The 19,630-nt window shown below is 39.5% G+C and overlaps 1 protein-coding gene across 1 annotated transcript; it reads right to left on the reverse strand.

The window, feature by feature from the left end:
* Window positions 1–1,611: 1,611 nt before the first annotated feature.
* Window positions 1,612–12,036, reverse strand: LOC103516406 (serine/threonine-protein phosphatase 2A 56 kDa regulatory subunit epsilon isoform-like). The gene is made up of 10 exons (XM_026828814.1): window positions 11,980–12,036; window positions 9,963–10,091; window positions 9,495–9,625; window positions 7,648–7,774; window positions 6,725–6,882; window positions 5,803–5,941; window positions 5,004–5,138; window positions 4,561–4,680; window positions 4,150–4,379; window positions 1,612–2,024 (listed from the first exon to the last, which is right to left on the reverse strand). Exons 1-10 carry the CDS (start codon window positions 12,034–12,036, stop codon window positions 1,922–1,924), a joined length of 1,329 nt encoding a protein of 442 aa, XP_026684615.1. The 3' UTR covers window positions 1,612–1,921.
* Between the last annotated feature and the right edge of the window lie 7,594 nt (window positions 12,037–19,630).

Genomic DNA, 19,630 nt, shown 5'->3' on the forward strand with positions numbered 1-19,630 from the left:
TTTTTTTCAACTCGCTCTTTGACTCCCGACTCTTCTCTGATACTTTCTACGCAGGGCACATGCGCGGAATCGTGGTATACCCCCCCCCATCATACCGTCCGATTTGATCTTTGAATAAGGCAGGCGAAAAAAAGAAAAGAAAAAGATAATAATAAAAGATTCAATTTGAATTCTTTTATTATTATCTTTTTCTTTTCTTTTTTTCGCCTGCCTTATTCAAAGATCAAATCGGACGGTATGATGGGGGGGGGTATAGTATGCGAGTTGAAAAAAAGAGTAGTTCCTTTTACTGAGTAGCTCAGTTGGGATTCAATCCCAAAGATGAGTCAAAAGTCGCATCTTATTTAACGGTTCGGCAGCGGTTCCTAAAATGTGGTCACTGAGTTGATTTCAAAACTCACCTTTTTTTAATTTTAGTAGGTACTGCTTGTTGCATTGAATTTCTAAATAACAGGCGTTGCTTTAGACTCAGCGATTCGACTTTTTGAGCACTGGTTAACTCGTTTTAACGTAGGTAACAGGACTATTGACAAATAAGCTGGTGAATAGTTAATCCTATGTGATTTTTAACGCCGAACCGAATGGTGCAACTTCTAATACTATTTGACTTAGAGTTGAAAAGTTACGGCTTCGATACTTCCCTGTGTGAAGGGATTTTACTAGGTTCTTATTATAAATAGGCATGTAAATAGCTAAATAGACAATCCTAGGTGATTTTTTCTGAGGAACTCGATGTAGAAAGTTTGAGATGTATGCGACTCAAATTTGAGAATTTACATGCCTATTTATAGAAAAACTACAAAAATCCCTTTACACAGGGGGGTATCGAACCCGTAACTTTTCAATTGAAGTCCAATAGTGTTAGAAGTTGCACCATTCGGTTCGGCGTTAAAAATCACATAGGTCTGACTTTGACTATTCATATGCTTATTTTCTGTCCGGTTGTAAGACTTGTCTGTTTATCTATTTGCCGCAGATAAAACCCTAGCCTGTACTACAAGGAAGTCTCGCTCCAAACATCGTCCCCCTCAAATGTAATTTAAATGAGAGTGTTCCCACTTACCTACGACACGATTTTTTTCCGAACGACAAGTGGGAATGGGCCTGCAAACTACGTTTTTTAGTATGCTACATTTTCCAGTCTTGATGTGCAAGGGCCTTAAATAAGATAAATTGTAAATATTACATAGTACTAGATTAGTATATCATCAGATGATAACATTATATCGAGAGTGTCGCCCAGAACATAACTACCGACTACGTTTATGAAACGTAGTTACACTCGACGTTGCTTAACTTTGGTGATCTCTGATCTCATACCATCACCCTTGCCAAATTAAATATTATACTTATTATTACTTTCGATTATTATTATTACTTTCACAACCAGGTACCATGCTCATTTCACGAACACGGTAACATTATCCCTTCACGTTAACTCCATTTCATGTTCAACTCTCCTCCGCTTTCCCCCATAATATTTAACAACAAATATAACAACATAAGCTTACATCTAGAATAAGAACCCAAGTCTTATCCAATCCATCGTTACGTACATTAGAATCATCACACAATCATTACGAAATCTTCTTTTCAACTCTCCTCCGCTTTCCCCCATAATATTTAACAACAAATATAACAACACAAGCTTACATCTAGAATAAGAACCCAAGTCTTATCCAATCCATCGTTACGTACATTAGAATCATCACACAATCATTACGAAATCTTCTCTACAAAACACAATCCTATCCACACTTTACACGTCTCGATTTTTATTCTTCTTCATAAAAAATAAATATTTCAAATAATAATAGCTTATTAACATAGGTTATCGAATAGAATTCTAACTCCCTTTGTCGATTGTTTATTTCCTTTTGGGTGTTAAACGTTGTTCGCCTTCTGTTTTCCTCCTTGTGTTTCACTGTTTCAACCCTGTTGCAGTTCCATTTTTCGTTTTCGATATTTCCAGTTCGGATAATTGCTTCCATAGTTCATCTCGCTCCTTCTCCTTTTTCTTTTCTCTGTGAACAAATGGAGATAGAGATACATACACTTTAGTATAATTATCTGTTGTTTCTAAATTGTCTGGTTGGGGGACGTTCATTACACAGGGAGTAGAACAGTCTAGTCTGGCTGGGGGATTTTAAACAGGAAGGATACCAGCCTAAATTCCCCTTGCTAAAGATATAGCAAAAGGTTGAGTGCGAAAGGCATCCGCTCATAATAGCCAAAACCAAATATCAGCCCAAAGCAATCACCCTTGTTAATTAGAGCTGATTGAGAGACTGACGAATTTGTTGTTTCTAAAAAGTGCAAAAAATGGATTGCAATAGTCCCACATACAGGACTCCACAGACAGAAATACTTTCATTAAGCCTGCCGGCGCGGCGTAGGACTGAGGTGTCTCCTTTTGTCAGCAGTTCCAATAAAGTCTTGTTTCTTAGTTATAATTTGGGACCTCGATATACAATGTCGTCTCATTTTCTTTCAAAACCAGAGACGATTTCTCTTCTTCTGAAGCTCATTCGTGGTAGCGCCTGAACTAAACCATTGGAAATTTAAGATCGCGCATTCCCAACCATCGAAGATCGAGGTTGGGAATACGCCATCTTGAAGAGGGTTGAAAAAAAAAAAGACGGGCGTTTCACCGCCGTTTTTAATAAGTTTCCATTTCCGAAATTAAAATACACCTAGTGCCGTCTATTTCCCCCATCTTACTTTTGTAGTTCGGCTTTTAGTACAGTTCGGCTTTAAACAAGGTTATATTTGCATATTTGTAACCTCTACCCTTGAAATTTTAAAGACCTTGATTAGACTGCGGGAGTAAATGGACTTTTCAGTCTCATTCTGGCAGGATAAACAAGGTATATTCTATTTTATTCTTCTATTTCCCCCACTTACTTTTGTCGTTCGGCTTTGTAGTTGGCCGTCAGTTCGTCGAAGAGACGGCTGTTCATCTCCATGAAAGTCTTGAGCACGTTGTAGACCAGCGCCACGATGGTCTGATTCCAGTGCTCCTTGCTGATGCGGTACAGGGCGGGGAACATGATGGGCATCACCACGTGGTTGTTCTCTTCCATCAGGGACATGATGTATTCGTTGTTCCAGAAGTACAGAGCCCGCTCTGCAACCTGGAAGTTTTAAAACACAGGGCATTAGTCAGAGATAAAGCAGGAAAGACTGGATTATATGATATATACTAGCTGAATTCCGTCGCTTCGCTCCGGAATACCGCTAGTTCATCCCGAGGCATGGCCAAACTTGTAGAAAAGGCATGGCCGAAAGGGGAACTAAAAGATGAATAGAAGGGAAAGATAAGGGTGAAAACTGGAGACAAGACATCTACCTAAGGACAGGAAGAAAAAGGGAACAGATAGTGGTATAATAAACACAGGGAGAGATAGTGCGGAAGGAAAGAAAAACATTATGGTGGCAGGAAAAATTGATGAAAGAGGAATGAAAGAGAGCGGATGGGAATATCGGGTGGAACATAGTAGGAAGAAGGAGTTTGAATGATGTGTAACATATTCCCGTGTTATCTACCACATGACTTGTAATAGATTCTATACTACTTTTCGTTATTCAATATTCCTCCATTTGCGATATTTTTTGGCACTAATGTAGAACGAATGTGTGGCCATTTAGGTGTCTCCTTTTGTCAGCAGTTCCAATAAAGTCTTGTTTCTTAGTTATAATTTGGGACCTCGATATACAATGTCGTCTCATTTTCTTTCAAAACCAGAGACGATTTCTCTTCTTCTGAAGCTCATTCGTGGTAGCGCCTGAACTAAACCATTGGAAATTTAAGATCGCGCATTCCCAACCATCGAAGATCGAGGTTGGGAATACGCCATCTTGAAGAGGGTTGAAAAAAAAAAAGACGGGCGTTTCACCGCCGTTTTTAATAAGTTTCCATTTCCGAAATTAAAATACACCTAGTGCCGTCTATTTCCCCCATCTTACTTTTGTAGTTCGGCTTTTAGTACAGTTCGGCTTTAAACAAGGTTATATTTGCATATTTGTAACCTCTACCCTTGAAATTTTTAAGACCTTGATTAGACTGCGGGAGTAAATGGACTTTTCAGTCTCATTCTGGCAGGATAAACAAGGTATATTCTATTCTATTCTTCTATTTCCCCCACTTACTTTTGTCGTTCGGCTTTGTAGTTGGCCGTCAGTTCGTCGAAGAGACGGCTGTTCATCTCCATGAAAGTCTTGAGCACGTTGTAGACCAGCGCCACGATGGTCTGATTCCAGTGCTCCTTGCTGATACGGTACAGGGCGGGGAACATGATGGGCATCACCACGTGGTTGTTCTCTTCCATCAGGGACATGATGTATTCGTTGTTCCAGAAGTACAGAGCCCGCTCTGCAACCTGGAAATTTTAAAACACAGGGCATTAGTCAGAGATAAAGCAGGAAAGGCTGGATTATATGATATATATGAGGCTAGGAGGCACAACCTCGAACACTTTTGAAAGTTAAGAAGGGAACCGCAACAAAAAAAGTCTGGCCACCCCTGCTATAGAAGATGAACCGATAGGAACTTAAACTTACCTGGAAGTGAGGACTGGATACACACTTTGCGATTTGCCTAAACAAGGGTTCCTGTATATTTATAAACTGGGTGGGCTCAATCACGTCCAATATTTCTTCTATTTCACCGAGGAACATTACCTAAGGGAAACAAACAGATTAATACAATTATTAAGACTGCACTGTATATAAAGCTTCTTCTTTTTCTTCGCCTTTTGCCGTGTACAGAAGGGGTCGGCGTTTTTTGTCAGCCTCCCAATCAGCCCTAGGGTGATTGCTTTGGGCTGACATTTGATTTTGGCTACAAAAAAATTACGAGTAGATGCCTTTTGCACTCAACCTTTGCTATTCGTCTAGCAAGGGAAATTTCAGGAATATCCTCCTTGTTCAAAGTCTTCCATCCAGACAAGGTAATGGTAGTAAAATTCACAGTTTAGGTTTAGGTATTTATTAGCTTTCATTACCTCCTTTTGACTACAGGTCCTAGGCCAGTACTTGAGCAGGCCCTTGACCACTGGTTCAGTAAGGGTGGGATCCTTCTCCAGGAACTGCACCACACAGTATGCTAGCTGGGCGTGGTACAGGGACAGACATTTCACCTGCAAGGCAAATAGAAAATGACAGCATTGAAAAACTGGGCTTGAATAATATAGGTGTAATGCTTTTTTTTTTCGTCCCGAAAGCGAAGAGAGAAGGAGGACAGTATAGGAGAAAGCCACTTTTCTGAGAACCTTATCTGGTTAGGACAAAATCCGCCCTGGGCGGAATCAAACAAGAGACTTGGCGCTTACAAGGCAGACCCTCCAAGGTAACTAGATTGGCAGAAGGGCTAGGATAAACCTACGTAGTATGTGTGGATTCTTTACGGGACTCTAACAAGCAGCAACTCATTACTCAATTATCATCACGAGGCTAAGTGTAGACCAAAAGCAGTAACATTTTTACTTTCTATTACTATCTACTTACTACAGTTATAGCGAAGATATGCTAGATGCTAGTACTTCTACTTCGCAAACATACCTATTCAGTAGGCAAAGGAAATTGGCTTCATAAATTTTGAGCCCGATGGGGCTTCTGAGGGCTGAGGGCCCTTTAGGAACCATTTTTCTGAGTAAGTATTGCAGTTTACTGTAATAGTAATAGCTATGTTGATATACCACTAGTTTTACACTCAAGTGCAAAAAATGGGCGTCAGTTTGCATTTCCAATCCAAGGTCAATCCATCCCGAGTTAATTTACACTTTAGTAGGCTGTTCTACTTACCTTGTGCAGAGGGAGCAGCACTTTGACAAGGAAAAGCTTATGCTCGTTCTTGAGGGGCAAGGCGAACCCGTTGATAATAGATCCGAGGATCTCCAGTAGTTCTCCTACCCCATTGAAGTGTTCTGTCTCGTAGACGAACCTATAAACGAGAAAACATACAAACGTTTAGGAGGAGTTTACTTATGGTTCAAGTTGACCAAAACCCAAAGTTACGCCTTTGGATTTTGGTCAACTTGAACTTCTGAAGATATTTCTGATCCTAAGCTGGCAGTCTAAATAAAGCACTTTTTTTAATTGTTATTCATTCAACTGCACTACTTAAGTACCTACTTGTGCTAGGTTGGGCATAGTTTTTTTTCCAATAGGTTTGATAGAGGGAACTGTAACTGCTAAGGTTTTATCGTCCCCAAATCGAGGGGATAAGATAGGAAAAAGCCAGCCGTTCAGAGAACGAGCATTATCTCTTCAGGATAAAATCCGCCCCGTGCGGGAATCGAACCCGCGACCTAGCGCTTACAAGGCAGACGCGCTACCAACCGGGCTAACTAGGCTGACTGCTAAGTGTTATTATTAAACCTAGACAGGGTTTATCATGCTTCAAAAGAAAAGCACAGATCCTCATGGTTGACTGCGGTTCGGGACATGCCAAGTAATCTTGGCCAGAGATCACCAAAGCCCTTCGGTGCAGCTACACCGCTACAACAACATTATTAAACTGGAGAAAGTTGATTTAATTGGGTTGTCTTACCTGAGAAATATATTGTTGATTTGTTTTCTTATAAATGCTCGCAGTCCCAGAAATTTGCCGTAAAGGGCCAAGTAATCTTGGCCAGAGACCACCAAAGCCCTTCGGTGCAGCTACACCGCAACAATAACATTATTAAACTGGATGCAGAAGGTTGATTTAATTGGGTTGTCTTACCTGAGAAATATATTGTTGATTTGTTTTCTTATAAATGCTCGCAGTCCCAGAAATTTGCCGTAAATTCGGTGCAGCACCGTTTTGAGAAAATCTCGTTCCCTAGGATCTTCCGAATCGAACAAGTCCAGCAGCTGAAAAACAAACAAATTGTTAATTAATTTTCGTTAGGTGATCAAGAGAAGCGAAACTTCTGTGGATCATAGGAGTATGATGTGGATCAGGCGCCAAATGACTATTTATTAATAGCAGGATCTACGATAGGCCCATTCACACAAACGGATAAAATTGATTCATCTGATCTGACAGTCCAGTTCGACGAAAGAACCATGAGTTTGTACCTTGTAGACCTGGCTCCAAGTTAAGTTAACAATGAATTGTTTAGTTCAGTAAATTGTTTAGTTCAGAATCTGTACTAAACAATTTATTGGTAACTCTCCAGAACAGCTCGGAAAACACGATTTAGAAATCATTCTAATTTTCATGACATTTCATGAAATTGTTAATTAATTTTCGTTAGGTGATCGAGAGAAGCGAAACTTCTGTGGATCAGGCGCCAAATGACTATTTATTAATAGCAGGGTCTACGATAGGCCCATTCACACAAACGGATAAAATTGATTCATCTGATCTGACAGTCCAGTTCGACGAAAGGAACATGAGTTTGTACCTTGTAGACCTGGCTCCAAGTTAAGTTAACAATAAATTGTTTAGTTCAGAATCTGTACTAAACAATTTATTGGTAACTCTCCAGAACAGCTCGGAAAACACCATTTAGAAATCATTCTAATTTTCATGACATTTAATTTATTTTATAATCCCCGTAGAAAACACACCGAATCCCTCAGGAAATGTCTCAACAAATGAGCCAAATCAATGCGGAACTGATTCATCCATTTATTTTATAATCCCCGTAGAAAACACACCGAATCCCTCAGGAAATGTCTCAACAAATGAGCCAAATCAATGCGGAACTGATTCATAAACCCTGAGGTACTCAGGGTAAAACTGAACGTGGTGACACGTATTGAAGAACTTTCACTTTTCCCAAAGCTCTAAGGGAAAAAAGTTCAAGAATTATCTCATATACCTTCCTACAGGTTAAACGTTAAACTTTTACACCCCTCTTTTTTCTGACTAGCGACTTCGAATTGAAGAACTCACTTTTCCCAAAGCTCTACGGAAAAAAAGTTCAAGAATTATCTCATATACCTTCCTACAGGTTAAACGTTAAACTTTTACACCCCTCTTTTTTCTGACTAGCGACTTTAACTGCACCCACCCTTCTGCCTTCTTCTTTAGAATTCAAATATCATAAAGTACTCCGCCTAAGTGTGTCTCAGTCCTAATGGTTCCTCTCGGTATTGAAAGCAAAGTGCAGAGCAATGGACCTTTGCTTTCGTCTATTATTCATACGCTCTACTTGTAGACTCAGCTTTCTTTTCATCATCCGAACACCCCTAAGTTGCTTTCTCTTGAATCCCAACCCCCTCGCCTTTGTATCATCTCCTCTCTTTCTCTCTCTCTCTTGTGACCTGGATTTTCTTACTCCCTCACACCCCCTCTTGGTGCAAATGAGTCAGTTGAATGAAGAAATGTTTTTTCTCCTCATGTCATGAGGGTTTCAACTGCTAAGAGTAATAAGGTCAGGTCCAGGGTTTGTGATATGAACTTGCCCCTTTTTTCAGGGGTTTTCAACTAGTTTTTCTTATATCTTCAAGGGGATGAATTAAATATTTACCAATTATGAGTATGTTTCTTTTTTTTCTATAGTTTTAGAAGATCCATAAAATTAAAGGAATGTAACACTCTTGCACTAACTCTTGGTCCGATTTCACAAATGGCGATGAGAAACTGTTCGAACATGCCCAAATAAAGTCTACCAATAAATTTCGCTACGAAAGAAAGAAAAAAAAAAATATATAGAAAGTATGTTATGTAATACAATTTGCAATGGCCCCATTCCAGTTCTGTTTGGATTTTTCATTCATTCACCTCCATCTAATATGATACTTGGCTTCAATGTACCTGTTAGTGTATAGATACCTAGCTTGAATATACCTGTATAGCTACCTAGTTACCTACCCGTATAGCTTTCATGCTTTCAATGTACTTGTATAGGTACCTAGCAGAGCTTGAATGTATCTGCATACCTAGCTAGAATGTACCTACAGGGGTACGTAGCTTGAATGTATCTCAATAAATAACTTGAATGTACCTACTGGGATACCTAGCTTCAATGTACATGTATAGTAGTGTATAGAATACCTAGCTTGAATGTACCTGTCTAGGTACAGTGTGAGCTAAGTTCGCGCTCGTCTTTGAACTGCACTACTTAAGTACCTACTTGTGCTGATGTAGGTTGGGCATAGTTTTTTTCCAATAGGTTTGATAGAGGGAACTGTAACTGCTAAGGTTTTATCGTCCCCAAATCGAGGGGATAAGATAGGAAAAAGCCAGCCGTTCAGAGAACGAGCATTATCTCTTCAGGATAAAATCCGCCCCGTGCGGGAATCGAACCCGCGACCTAGCGCTTACAAGGCAGACGCGCTACCAACCGGGCTAACTAGGCTGACTGCTAAGTGTTATTATTAAACCTAGACAGGGTTTATCATGCTTCAAAAGAAAAGCACAGATCCTCATGGTTGACTGCGGTTCGGGACGGGCCAAGTAATCTTGGCCAGAGACCACCAAAGCCCTTCGGTGCAGCTACACCGCAACAATAACATTATTAAACTGGATGCAGAAGGTTGATTTAATTGGGTTGTCTTACCTGAGAAATATATTGTTGATTTGTTTTCTTATAAATGCTCGCAGTCCCAGAAATTTGCCGTAAATTCGGTGCAGCACCGTTTTGAGAAAATCTCGTTCCCTAGGATCTTCCGAATCGAACAAGTCCAGCAGCTGAAAAACAAACAGAAATTGTTATTAATTTTCGTTAGGTGATCGAGAGAAGCGAAACTTCTGTGGATCAGGCGCCAAATGACTATTTATTAATAGCAGGGTCTACGATAGGCCCATTCACACAAACGGATCTGACAGTCCAGTTCGACGAAAGGAACATGAGTTTGTACCTTGTAGACGTGGCTCCAAGTTAAGTTAACAATAAATTGTTTAGTTCAGAAATCTGTACTAAACAATTTATTGGTAACTCTCCAGAACAGCTCGGAAAACACGATTTAGAAATCATTCTAATTTTCATGACATTTCATTTATTTTATAATCCCCGTAGAAAACACACCGAATCCCTTAGGAAATGTCTCAACAAATGAGCCAAATCAATGCGGAACTGATTCATAAACCCTGAGGTCCTCAGGGTAAAACTGAACGTGGTGACACGTATTGAAGAACTTTCACTTTTCCCAAAGCTCTACGGAAAAAAAGTTCAAGAATTATCTCATATACATACCTTCCTACAGGTTAAACGTTAAACTTTTACACCCCTCTTTTTTCTGACTAGCGACTTCGACTGCACCCACCCTTCTGCCTTCTTCTTTAGAATTCAAATATCATAAAGTACTCCACCTAAGTGTGTCTCAGTCCTAATGGTTCCTCTCGGTATTGAAAGCAAAGTGCAGAGCAATGGACCTTTGCTTTCGTCTATTATTCATAGTCAGTCCTAATGGTTCCTCTCGGTATTGAAAGCAAAGTGCAGAGCAATGAACCTTTGCTTTCGTCTATTATTCATACGCTCTACTTGTAGACTCAGCTTTCTTTTCATCATCCTAACACCCCTAAGTTGCTTTCTCTTGAATCCCAACACCCTCGCCTCTGTATCATCTCCTCTCTTTCTCTCTCTCTTGTGACCTGGATTTTCTTGCTCCCTCACAACCCCTCTTGGTGCAAATGAGTCAGTTGAATGAAGAAATGTTTTTTCTCCTCATGTCATGAGGGTTTCAACTGCTAAGAGTAATAAGGTCAGGTCCAGGGTTTGTAATATGAACTTGCCCTTTTTTTCAGGGGTTTTCAACTAGTTTTTCTAATATCTTCAAGGGGATGAATTAAATATTTACCAATTATGAGTACGTTTCTTTTTTTCTATAGTTTTAGAAGATCCATAAAATTAAAGGAATGTAACACTCTTGCACTAACTCTTGGCCCGATTTCACAAATGGCGATGAGAAACTGTTCGAACATGCCCAAATAAAGTCTACCAATAAATTTCGCTACGAAAGAAAGAAAAAAAAAAATATATAGAAAGTATGTTATGTAATACAATTTGCAATGGCCCCATTCCAGTTCTGTTTGGATTTTTCATTCATTCACCTCCATCTAATATGATACTTGGCTTCAATGTACCTGTACCTGTTAGTGATATGAACTTGCCCCTTTTTTCAGGGGTTTTCAACTAGTTTTTCTTATATCTTCAAGGGGATGAATTAAATATTTACCAATTATGAGTATGTTTCTTTTTTTTCTATAGTTTTAGAAGATCCATAAAATTAAAGGAATGTAACACTCTTGCACTAACTCTTGGTCCGATTTCACAAATGGCGATGAGAAACTGTTCGAACATGCCCAAATAAAGTCTACCAATAAATTTCGCTACGAAAGAAAGAAAAAAAAAAATATATAGAAAGTATGTTATGTAATACAATTTGCAATGGCCCCATTCCAGTTCTGTTTGGATTTTTCATTCATTCACCTCCATCTAATATGATACTTGGCTTCAATGTACCTGTTAGTGTATAGATACCTAGCTTGAATATACCTGTATAGGTACCTAAATACCTACCCGTATAGCTTTCAATGTACTTGTATAGGTACCTAGCAGAGCTTGAATGTATTCTGCATACCTAGCTAGAATGTACCTACAGGGGTACGTAGCTTGAATGTATCTGAATAAATAACTTGAATATACCTATTCAATGTACATGTATAGTAGTGTATAGAATACCTAGCTTGAATGTACCTGTCTAGGTACAGTGTGAGCTAAGTTCGCGCTCGTCTTTAGCAAGTTCAACTATTGATATTGCTATGAATTCTGTTCTCCCCCCTCGGCTTTCACGAGGGGCAAAGTTTTCAAGGTTACCCTGTACCCTTCTCTGCCACCTTTTGTCTTCCGGGTGCTACTACTTGGGTGTAAGTGTGGTATTGAGACTGACACATGTTGGGGAATGAAGAGGTGGAAAAGAGGGAAAGTTACACTACAAAGAAGGGTGTTCAACTATTGATATTGCTATGAATTCTGTTCTCCCCCCCCTCGGCTTTCATGAGGGGCAAAGTTTTCAAGGTTACCCTGTACCCTTCTCTGCCACCTTTTGTCTTCCGGGTGCTGCTACTTGGGTGTAAGTGTGGTATTGAGACTGACACATGTTGGGGAATGAAGAGGTGGAAAAGAGGGAAAGTTACACTACAAAGAAGGGTGGAAGGAGGGAGAGAAAGTTACACTGGAGAGAAAGGAAGGAGGAAGAAGAGAAAACTGGAGGGAGGAAGGGGAGAGAAAAGAAAACTAGCCAAGAAGGAGGAGGGAAAGAGAAAGAAAACTAGCAAGAGGGAGGGAGCAGGAGATTGGGGAAACGTGAAGCTTTTTAATTGATTGAAAAAGAGAAAAACTTGGGGGGCAGTGAGGGGAGAGAAGAGAAAACTGGAGGGAGGGAGAGAAAATTACACTATAAAGAAGGAGGAGAGAAGAGAAAACTGGAGGGAGGAAGGGGAGAGAAAAGAAAACTAGCCAAGAAGGGGGAGGGAAAGAGAAAAAAACTAGCGAGGGGGAGGGAGAGAAGAGAAAACTAGCAAGAAGGAAAGAGGGAAAGTTACACTACAAAGAAGGGTGGAAGGAGGGAGAGAAAGTTACACTGGAGAGAAAGGAAGGAGGAAGGGGAGAGAAAAGAAAACTAGCCAAGAAGGGGGAGGGAAAGAAGAGAAAACTAGCAAGAGGGAGGGAGCAGGAGATTGGGGAAACGTGAAGCTTTTTAATTGATTGAAAAAGAGAAAAACTTGGGGGGCAGTAGCAACAAAATAAATCTATCTATGACTTGGAAAGAATTTGTCACGTGAGCATTGTCTGATTAATGAAAAGGTGTGTTCTTTGTAAATGAGTGTGACATCTAACGTACATAATTCTTTGTACATACTTTCTATTACCACCAAGTGTAGGGATCCTAGCTATACAAGATAATAAGAGAGCAATCGGTCCAAATTTTCAAAATCAGGAAATGGGTGGAATGCAAAATACGCATTTTATGGAGAGAGCCAACGAGCTCATGAAACAAATATACGCGTAAAATATTCATAACAAGCAACAACCCCCATTATGTAATGTGTGCTCGAGAGAGAGAGGGAAACTAAAAGATGAATACCTAGAAGGGAAAGATAAGGGTGAAAACTGGAGACAAGACAACTACCTAAGGACAGGAAGAAAAAGGGAACAGATAGTGGTATAATAAACACAGGGAGAGATAGTGCGGAAGGAAAGAAAAACATTATGGTGGCAGGAAAAATTGATGAAAGAGGAATGAAAGAGAGGGGATGTAGTGGGTGGCCTAACGTCACAATTTTGGCCAAAAGCTGCATTTATTCAGGAAAGCACCAAATTTGGTATGGACCTTCATTGGGAACGAATAGCAAAGGTTGAGTGCAAAAGGCATCTACTCGTAATTTTTTTGTAGCCAAAATCAAATGTCAGTCCAAAGCAATCACCCTAGGGCTGATTGAGAGGCTGACGAAAAACGCCGACCCCTTCTGTACACGGGAAAAGGCGAAGAAAAAGAAGAAGCTTTATATACAGTGCAGTCTTAATAATTGTATTAATCTGTTTGTTTCCCTTAGGTAATGTTCCTCGGTGAAATAGAAGAAATATTGGACGTGATTGAGCCCACCCAGTTTATAAATATACAGGAACCCTTGTTTAGGCAAATCGCAAAGTGTGTATCCAGTCCTCACTTCCAGGTAAGTTTAAGTTCTTATCGGTTCATCTTCTATAGCTATTATTTGGGAAGCAACCTCCGTGGCCGAGGAAGTATCACACTAGGCTTGCCCGTCAGAGGTCTCGGGTTCGATTCTCGGCGAGGTCGAAATTTTTTCGGCTCTCTGCTTGGAGTTCGGGCTGTACTCAGCCTCATAAGTAGCTACTTTGATCGAGTAGCGACCATTTGAGTAACTACTTCAATCGAGTAGCGATCAGTGGCGGCATTACCAGTGTAAAAAGATTAATGATGAATGAGAATTATTAGTAAATAAGGCACTTAGGACCTAATGCTGTGGTACCCAAAAAAGTTGTGAAAAAGCTCTCTGTTTTACAATGGGACTGAAATGTAGCTGGATGCTATTGGTATACACACGAGGCCAGTAGTTGGAGTGCCTCCTAGCCTCATCTTATATTATAAGAACGAGATCCATTCACAGTTCACACACTGATCGCTCTATCTCCAGAACCACAACACCTAGAAAGCTGAAATTTGGTAGGAATATTCCTTTTATGGTCTAGTGTGCAATAAGAAGGATTTTTGCGAAAAATAAACCGATCCTGAGATATGATCAATTTTTGATCGCTAAAATCACCATAAGAAATACACAGAGTGCAGAGACTGCGGGAGAGAAAACTTTTCCTCGCTCGCCTAATATTTGAGTTTCGTTTATGTTTTTAGTTTGATAAATACAAGTTCGGCCATGCCTTTTCCACAAGTTTGGCCATGCCTCAAGTTCGGCCATGCCTTTTCCACAAGTTTGGCCATGCCTCAAGTTCGGCCATGCCTTTTCCACAAGTTTGGCCATGCCTCAAGTTCGGCCATGCCTTTTCCACAAGTTTGGCCATGCCTCAAGTTCGGCCATGCCTTTTCCACAAGTTTGGCCATGCCTCAAGTTCGGCCATGCCTTTTCCACAAGTTTGGCCATGCCTCAAGTTCGGCCATGCCTTTTCCACAAGTTTGGCCATGCCTCGGGATGAACTAGCGGGATTCCGGAGCGAAGCGACGGAATTCAGCTAGTAACAAAATAAAAACCACACACAAAAACACCCGAAAATCACTCAAAAAACCAATAAGAATTCTGGAATCACAATAAATACAAATAACAGAAGATTAGGTTAAATATCTTTTTACCTTTTGCTATAGAAAGAAAAAAAAGGTTGTAGTTTTCGCCATTTTTGACACAAAAAAATACCCACTACACATTTTAGTGAATTTGTGAACAAAAAACTATCATTCACCACCCCTCCCCACAACATTTAAGACGTAATGGACACTCGTTTCCTGACATTCATCTCACATGTGAATTTATTGCAGTGTTAGGGGCGTTGTCATGGAAACCCTGAACTAAAACTGACCATAACATGAACGTGTGTGGGTAAACAATTGGGGAAAATGTCTCTAGACATAGGCATTAGACGTGGGTTAGTTGAAGGGAGGGTGTGGTCTCCCTTGTATTGTGTCATTGGAAAGATTTTGTACGACTTCTCACAACAAAAATGAGGAAAATGGCCACACATTCGTTCTACATTAGTGCCAAAAAATATCGCAAATGGAGGAATATTGAATAACGAAAAGTAGTATAGAATCTATTACAAGTCATGTGGTAGATAACACGGGAATATGTTACACATCATTCAAACTCCTTCTTCCTACTATGTTCCACCCGATATTCCCATCCGCTCTCTTTCATTCCTCTTTCATCAATTTTTCCTGCCACCATAATGTTTTTCTTTCCTTCCGCACTATCTCTCCCTGTGTTTATTATACACGAAAAGTAGTATAGAATCCATTACAAGTCATGTGGTAGATAACACGGGAATATGTTACACATCATTCAAACTCCTTCTTCCTACTATTTTCCACCCGATATTCCCATTAGTCGGTGGCCTAACGTCAAAAAAGCTGCATTTCGTCAGGAAAGCACCAAATTTGGCATGGACCTTTATTTGGATAGAAGAATAGAATAGAATATACCTTGTTTATCCTGCCAGAATGAGACTGAAAAGTCCATTTACTCCCGCAGTCTAATCAAGGTCTTAAAAATTTCAAGGGTAGAGGTTACAAATATGCAAATATAACCTTGTTTAAAGCCGAACTGTACTAAAAGCCGAACTACAAAAGTAAGATGGGGGAAATAGACGGCACTAGGTGTATTTTAATTTCGGAAATGGAAACTTATTAAAAAACGGCGGTGAAACACACGTCTTTTTTTTAACCCTCTTCAAGATGGCGTATTCCCAACCTTGATCTTCGATGGTTGGGAATGCGCGATCTTAAATTTCCAATGGTTTAGTTCAGGCGCTACCACGAATGAGCTTCAGAAGAAGAGAAATCGTCTCTGGTTTTGAAAGAAAATGAGACGACATTGTATATCGAGGTCCCAAATTATAACTAAGAAACGAGACTTTATTGGAACTGCTGACAAAAGGAGACACCTACGCCGCGCCGGCAGGCTTAATGAAAGTATTTCTGTCTGTGGAGTCCTGTATGTGGGACTATTGCAACCCATTTTTTGCACTTTTTAGAAACAACAAATTCTTCTTTTTCTTAGCCTTTTCCCGTGTACAGACGGGGTCGGCGTTTTTCGTCAGTCTCTCAATCAGCCCTAACTAACAAGGGTGATTGCTTTGGGCCGATATTTGGTTTCGGCTATTATGAACGGATGCCTTTCGCACTCAACCTTTTGCTATATCTTTAGCAAGGGGAATTCAGGCTGGTATCCTTCCTGTTTAAAATCCCCCAGCCAGACTAGGCTGTTCTACTCCCTGTTTAATTAACGTCCCCCAGCCAGACAATTCAGAAACAACAGATAATTATACTATAGTGTAATATGTATCTCTATCTCCATTTGTTCACAGAGAAAAGAAAAAGGAGAAGGAGCGAGATGAACTATGGAAGCAATTATCCGAACTGGAAATATCGAAAACGAAAAATGGAACTGCAACAGGGTTGAAACAGTGAAACACAAGGAGGAAAACAGAAGGCGAACAACGTTTAACACCCAAAAGGAAATAAACAATCGACAAAGGGAGTTAGAATTCTATTCGATAACCTATGTTAATAAGCTATTATTATTTGAAATATTTATTTTTTATGAAGAAGAATAAAAATCGAGACGTGTAAAGTGTGGATAGGATTGTGTTTTGTAGAGAAGATTTCGTAATGATTGTGTGATGATTCTAATGTACGTAACGATGGATTGGATAAGACTTGGGTTCTTATTCTAGATGTAAGCTTGTGTTGTTATATTTGTTGTTAAATATTATGGGGGAAAGCGGAGGAGAGTTGAAAATGAAATGGAGTTAACGTGAAGGGATAATGTTACCGTGTTCGTGAAATGAGCATGGTACCTGGTTGTGAAAGTAATAATAATAATCGAAAGTAATAATAAGTATAATATTTAATTTGGCAAGGGTGAGATTGTCAGTGAGAACTACAGGCGATCTCAGTCCTAAGGTTCGGTTTATCAATAGCATTTATCAGACTGTTAAAATTATTGGCTTGTTAAATTAGCATTGATTTAAATGTGCTTTAATTGGCCGATTATTTTAACATCCTGATATGAGTAATTTTATTATTGATAAACCTAACCTTAGTGACCAGAATAAATAAAATTGTTCAGTGTAGACCTAACCAGAAAATCGATCAGGGTAACGTGAAGAAGGTCTATCAAGCATGTAAAACCCTGAGGAAGTTTGCGGTCCCAAGGGAAAAAGCATGTAAAACAAATGGCGCCATCTTGGTTGTCCAATAGGCGCAACTATCGTTAATTATATGGGGATGGTATGAGATCACCAAAGTTAAGCAACGTCGAGTGTAACTACGTTTCATAAACGTAGTCGGTAGTTATGTTCTGGGCGACACTCAGCATGTAAAACAAATGGCGCCATCTTGGTTGTCAAATAGGCGCAACTATCGTTAATTATATGTGGATGGTATGAGATCACCAAAGTTAAGCAACGTCGAGTGTAACTACGTTTCATAAACGTAGTCGGTAGTTATGTTCTGGGCGACACTCTCGATATAATGTTATCATCTGATGATATACTAATCTAGTACTATGTAATATTTACAATTTACCTTATTTAGGGCCCTTGCACATCAAGACTGGAAAATGTAGCATACTATAAAACGTAGTTTGCAGGCCCATTCCCACTTGTCGTTCGGAAAAAAATCGTGTCGTGGTAAGTGGGAGCACTCATTTAAATTACATAGCCTACAGGACATTCGGGGAAAAAATCTGATGAAACTCACATGTGGGAACGGACCTCTTTCTGTACTGCATGTCTGCTTACGACACGGTACACTCATTTAAATTACATTGCCTACAGGACATTCGGGGAAAAAATCTGATGAAACTCACAAGTGGGAACGGACCTCTATCTGTACTGCATGTCTGCTTACGATACGGTTTTTGAATTAAGTTCAATATTTTGTGCCAGCATAAAATAATATAAAAACTACTGCAGTGTATCCGACAATTTGCAGTGTGTTTCATTTTGCAGTCTTGATGTGAAAGGAGCCTTATACTGTCAGTGAGCTCCTCACATCAACAGTATCATTTTTATACAATAATTCGAGTGACGACACGGTTTTTGTTCAATATTTTGTGCCAGCATAAAATAATATAAAAACTACTGCAGTGTATCCGACAGTTTGCAGTGTGTTACATTTTGCAGTCTTGATGTGAAAGGAGCCTTATACTGTCAGTGAGCTCCTCACATCAACAGTATCATTTTTATACAATAATTCGAGTGGACGTATTCAGAATGCTTCATGTGGATTTGATTGCTAGTCAAATGTACACCAAACTCACATTACTATGAACTGAAAGAAATTTAGGTGGATTTCACATCTAGACTGCAACTTTTAGTATACGGCAGTTTTCATGTTGAGGGCTACATAGTCTTATGGACACTAAAACTTAAAGTGTGAACAGGCCCATAAGGCTATGTAGCCATCAATATGAAAACTGCCGTATACTACAAGTTGCAGTCTAGATGTGAAATCCGCCTTATAGTGCGATCACGACTTGGTGTGTGTTGCATTGAAGCGCGAAGGTGTGATTGTTATAATATTGTAAATACAATTCTCAAGAATACTGCTCTGATATATTGATCTATGGATTCTATGGACTAAGATTCCTGATAATAACCTCAAGGAGTGATTGATTCTTGTGCCGAGCACTGCTTGACTTGTGCAGGTTTTCCTTCTTTTACATAAAGATGGGTGTTTCTCCGCCTTTTTTCGTAGCGAAAAGTCAGAGAATTTGATTTTTTTCATTTCATCCCCTATTACGATGTATGTAATACGAGTATAAACGGTAAACAGTTGTCGGCATCAGAATCACTCCCTTATACAACAAGCACCTGCTATTGCTTTGATATTAATCCAAGTTGAGACAATATTATGGTCATTCAGTTGTGAAAATAGATTATGTAGTCTGTAATCCTGCCCTCTCCCATCTTTGTAAACAAACCAAACGACCAGTGACTATTTTTTCGCGGATCTGATTGGCTTATTTTCGAAAATTGACCAACCAAATACGAGATCGAAACAGTGCAAAGTATGTAACCTAATAATAGGTCCTAGTCTCAGCTTGGGTGAATTTCTGCAGTGAAATAAATGGAGGCAAAGTTAGAAGACATTTTGCGACACACAAAGGAACGTTGTCATTGGTGGCAAGATATAAAATATTTGTTCTTTCATAGCAAACTATCGAATAGCTACCTACTTGTTATTTTACTTTTTAAACAAATTTGCGAAAATCTTGAAAATTCTCATTTATATGTTTTTTAGGTGATTTTGATTTTTGTTTTTCCTCCCTGTCTTCTCTTAGTTCGTTTATTCCTTTTTTTTAGTTGGTGAAAATTTTATTTTATTTTATCAAGTAGTACCTACCTATACAAATTTTACTACATGTCTCATCCCCGGCTAGTACTCCATGTTCTATCAAGGATTTTAATCTGGAGACAGCAGACTTGTCGAAGTTTCTTTT

The sequence above is a fragment of the Diaphorina citri genome, unplaced genomic scaffold (genome assembly GCF_000475195.1).
Source record: "Diaphorina citri unplaced genomic scaffold, Diaci psyllid genome assembly version 1.1 scaffold1563, whole genome shotgun sequence".
NCBI classification, from domain to species: Eukaryota; Metazoa; Arthropoda; class Insecta; order Hemiptera; family Psyllidae; genus Diaphorina; species Diaphorina citri.

What these genes read in the sequence shown, in the direction of transcription:
- LOC103516406 (XM_026828814.1), bottom strand. Translation starts at nt 12,036, where the DNA reads ATGTGTCAGTCTCAATACCACACTTACACCCAAGTAGCAGCACCCGGA. An exon ending in ATCAACAATATATTTCTCAG is followed by an intron (nt 5,942 to 6,724) that starts GTAAGACAACCC and finishes TCTCGTTTATAG; the next exon opens with GTTCGTCTACGAGACAGAAC. An exon ending in GGACCTGTAGTCAAAAGGAG is followed by an intron (nt 4,681 to 5,003) that starts GTAATGAAAGCT and finishes TGTTTCCCTTAG; the next exon opens with GTAATGTTCCTCGGTGAAAT.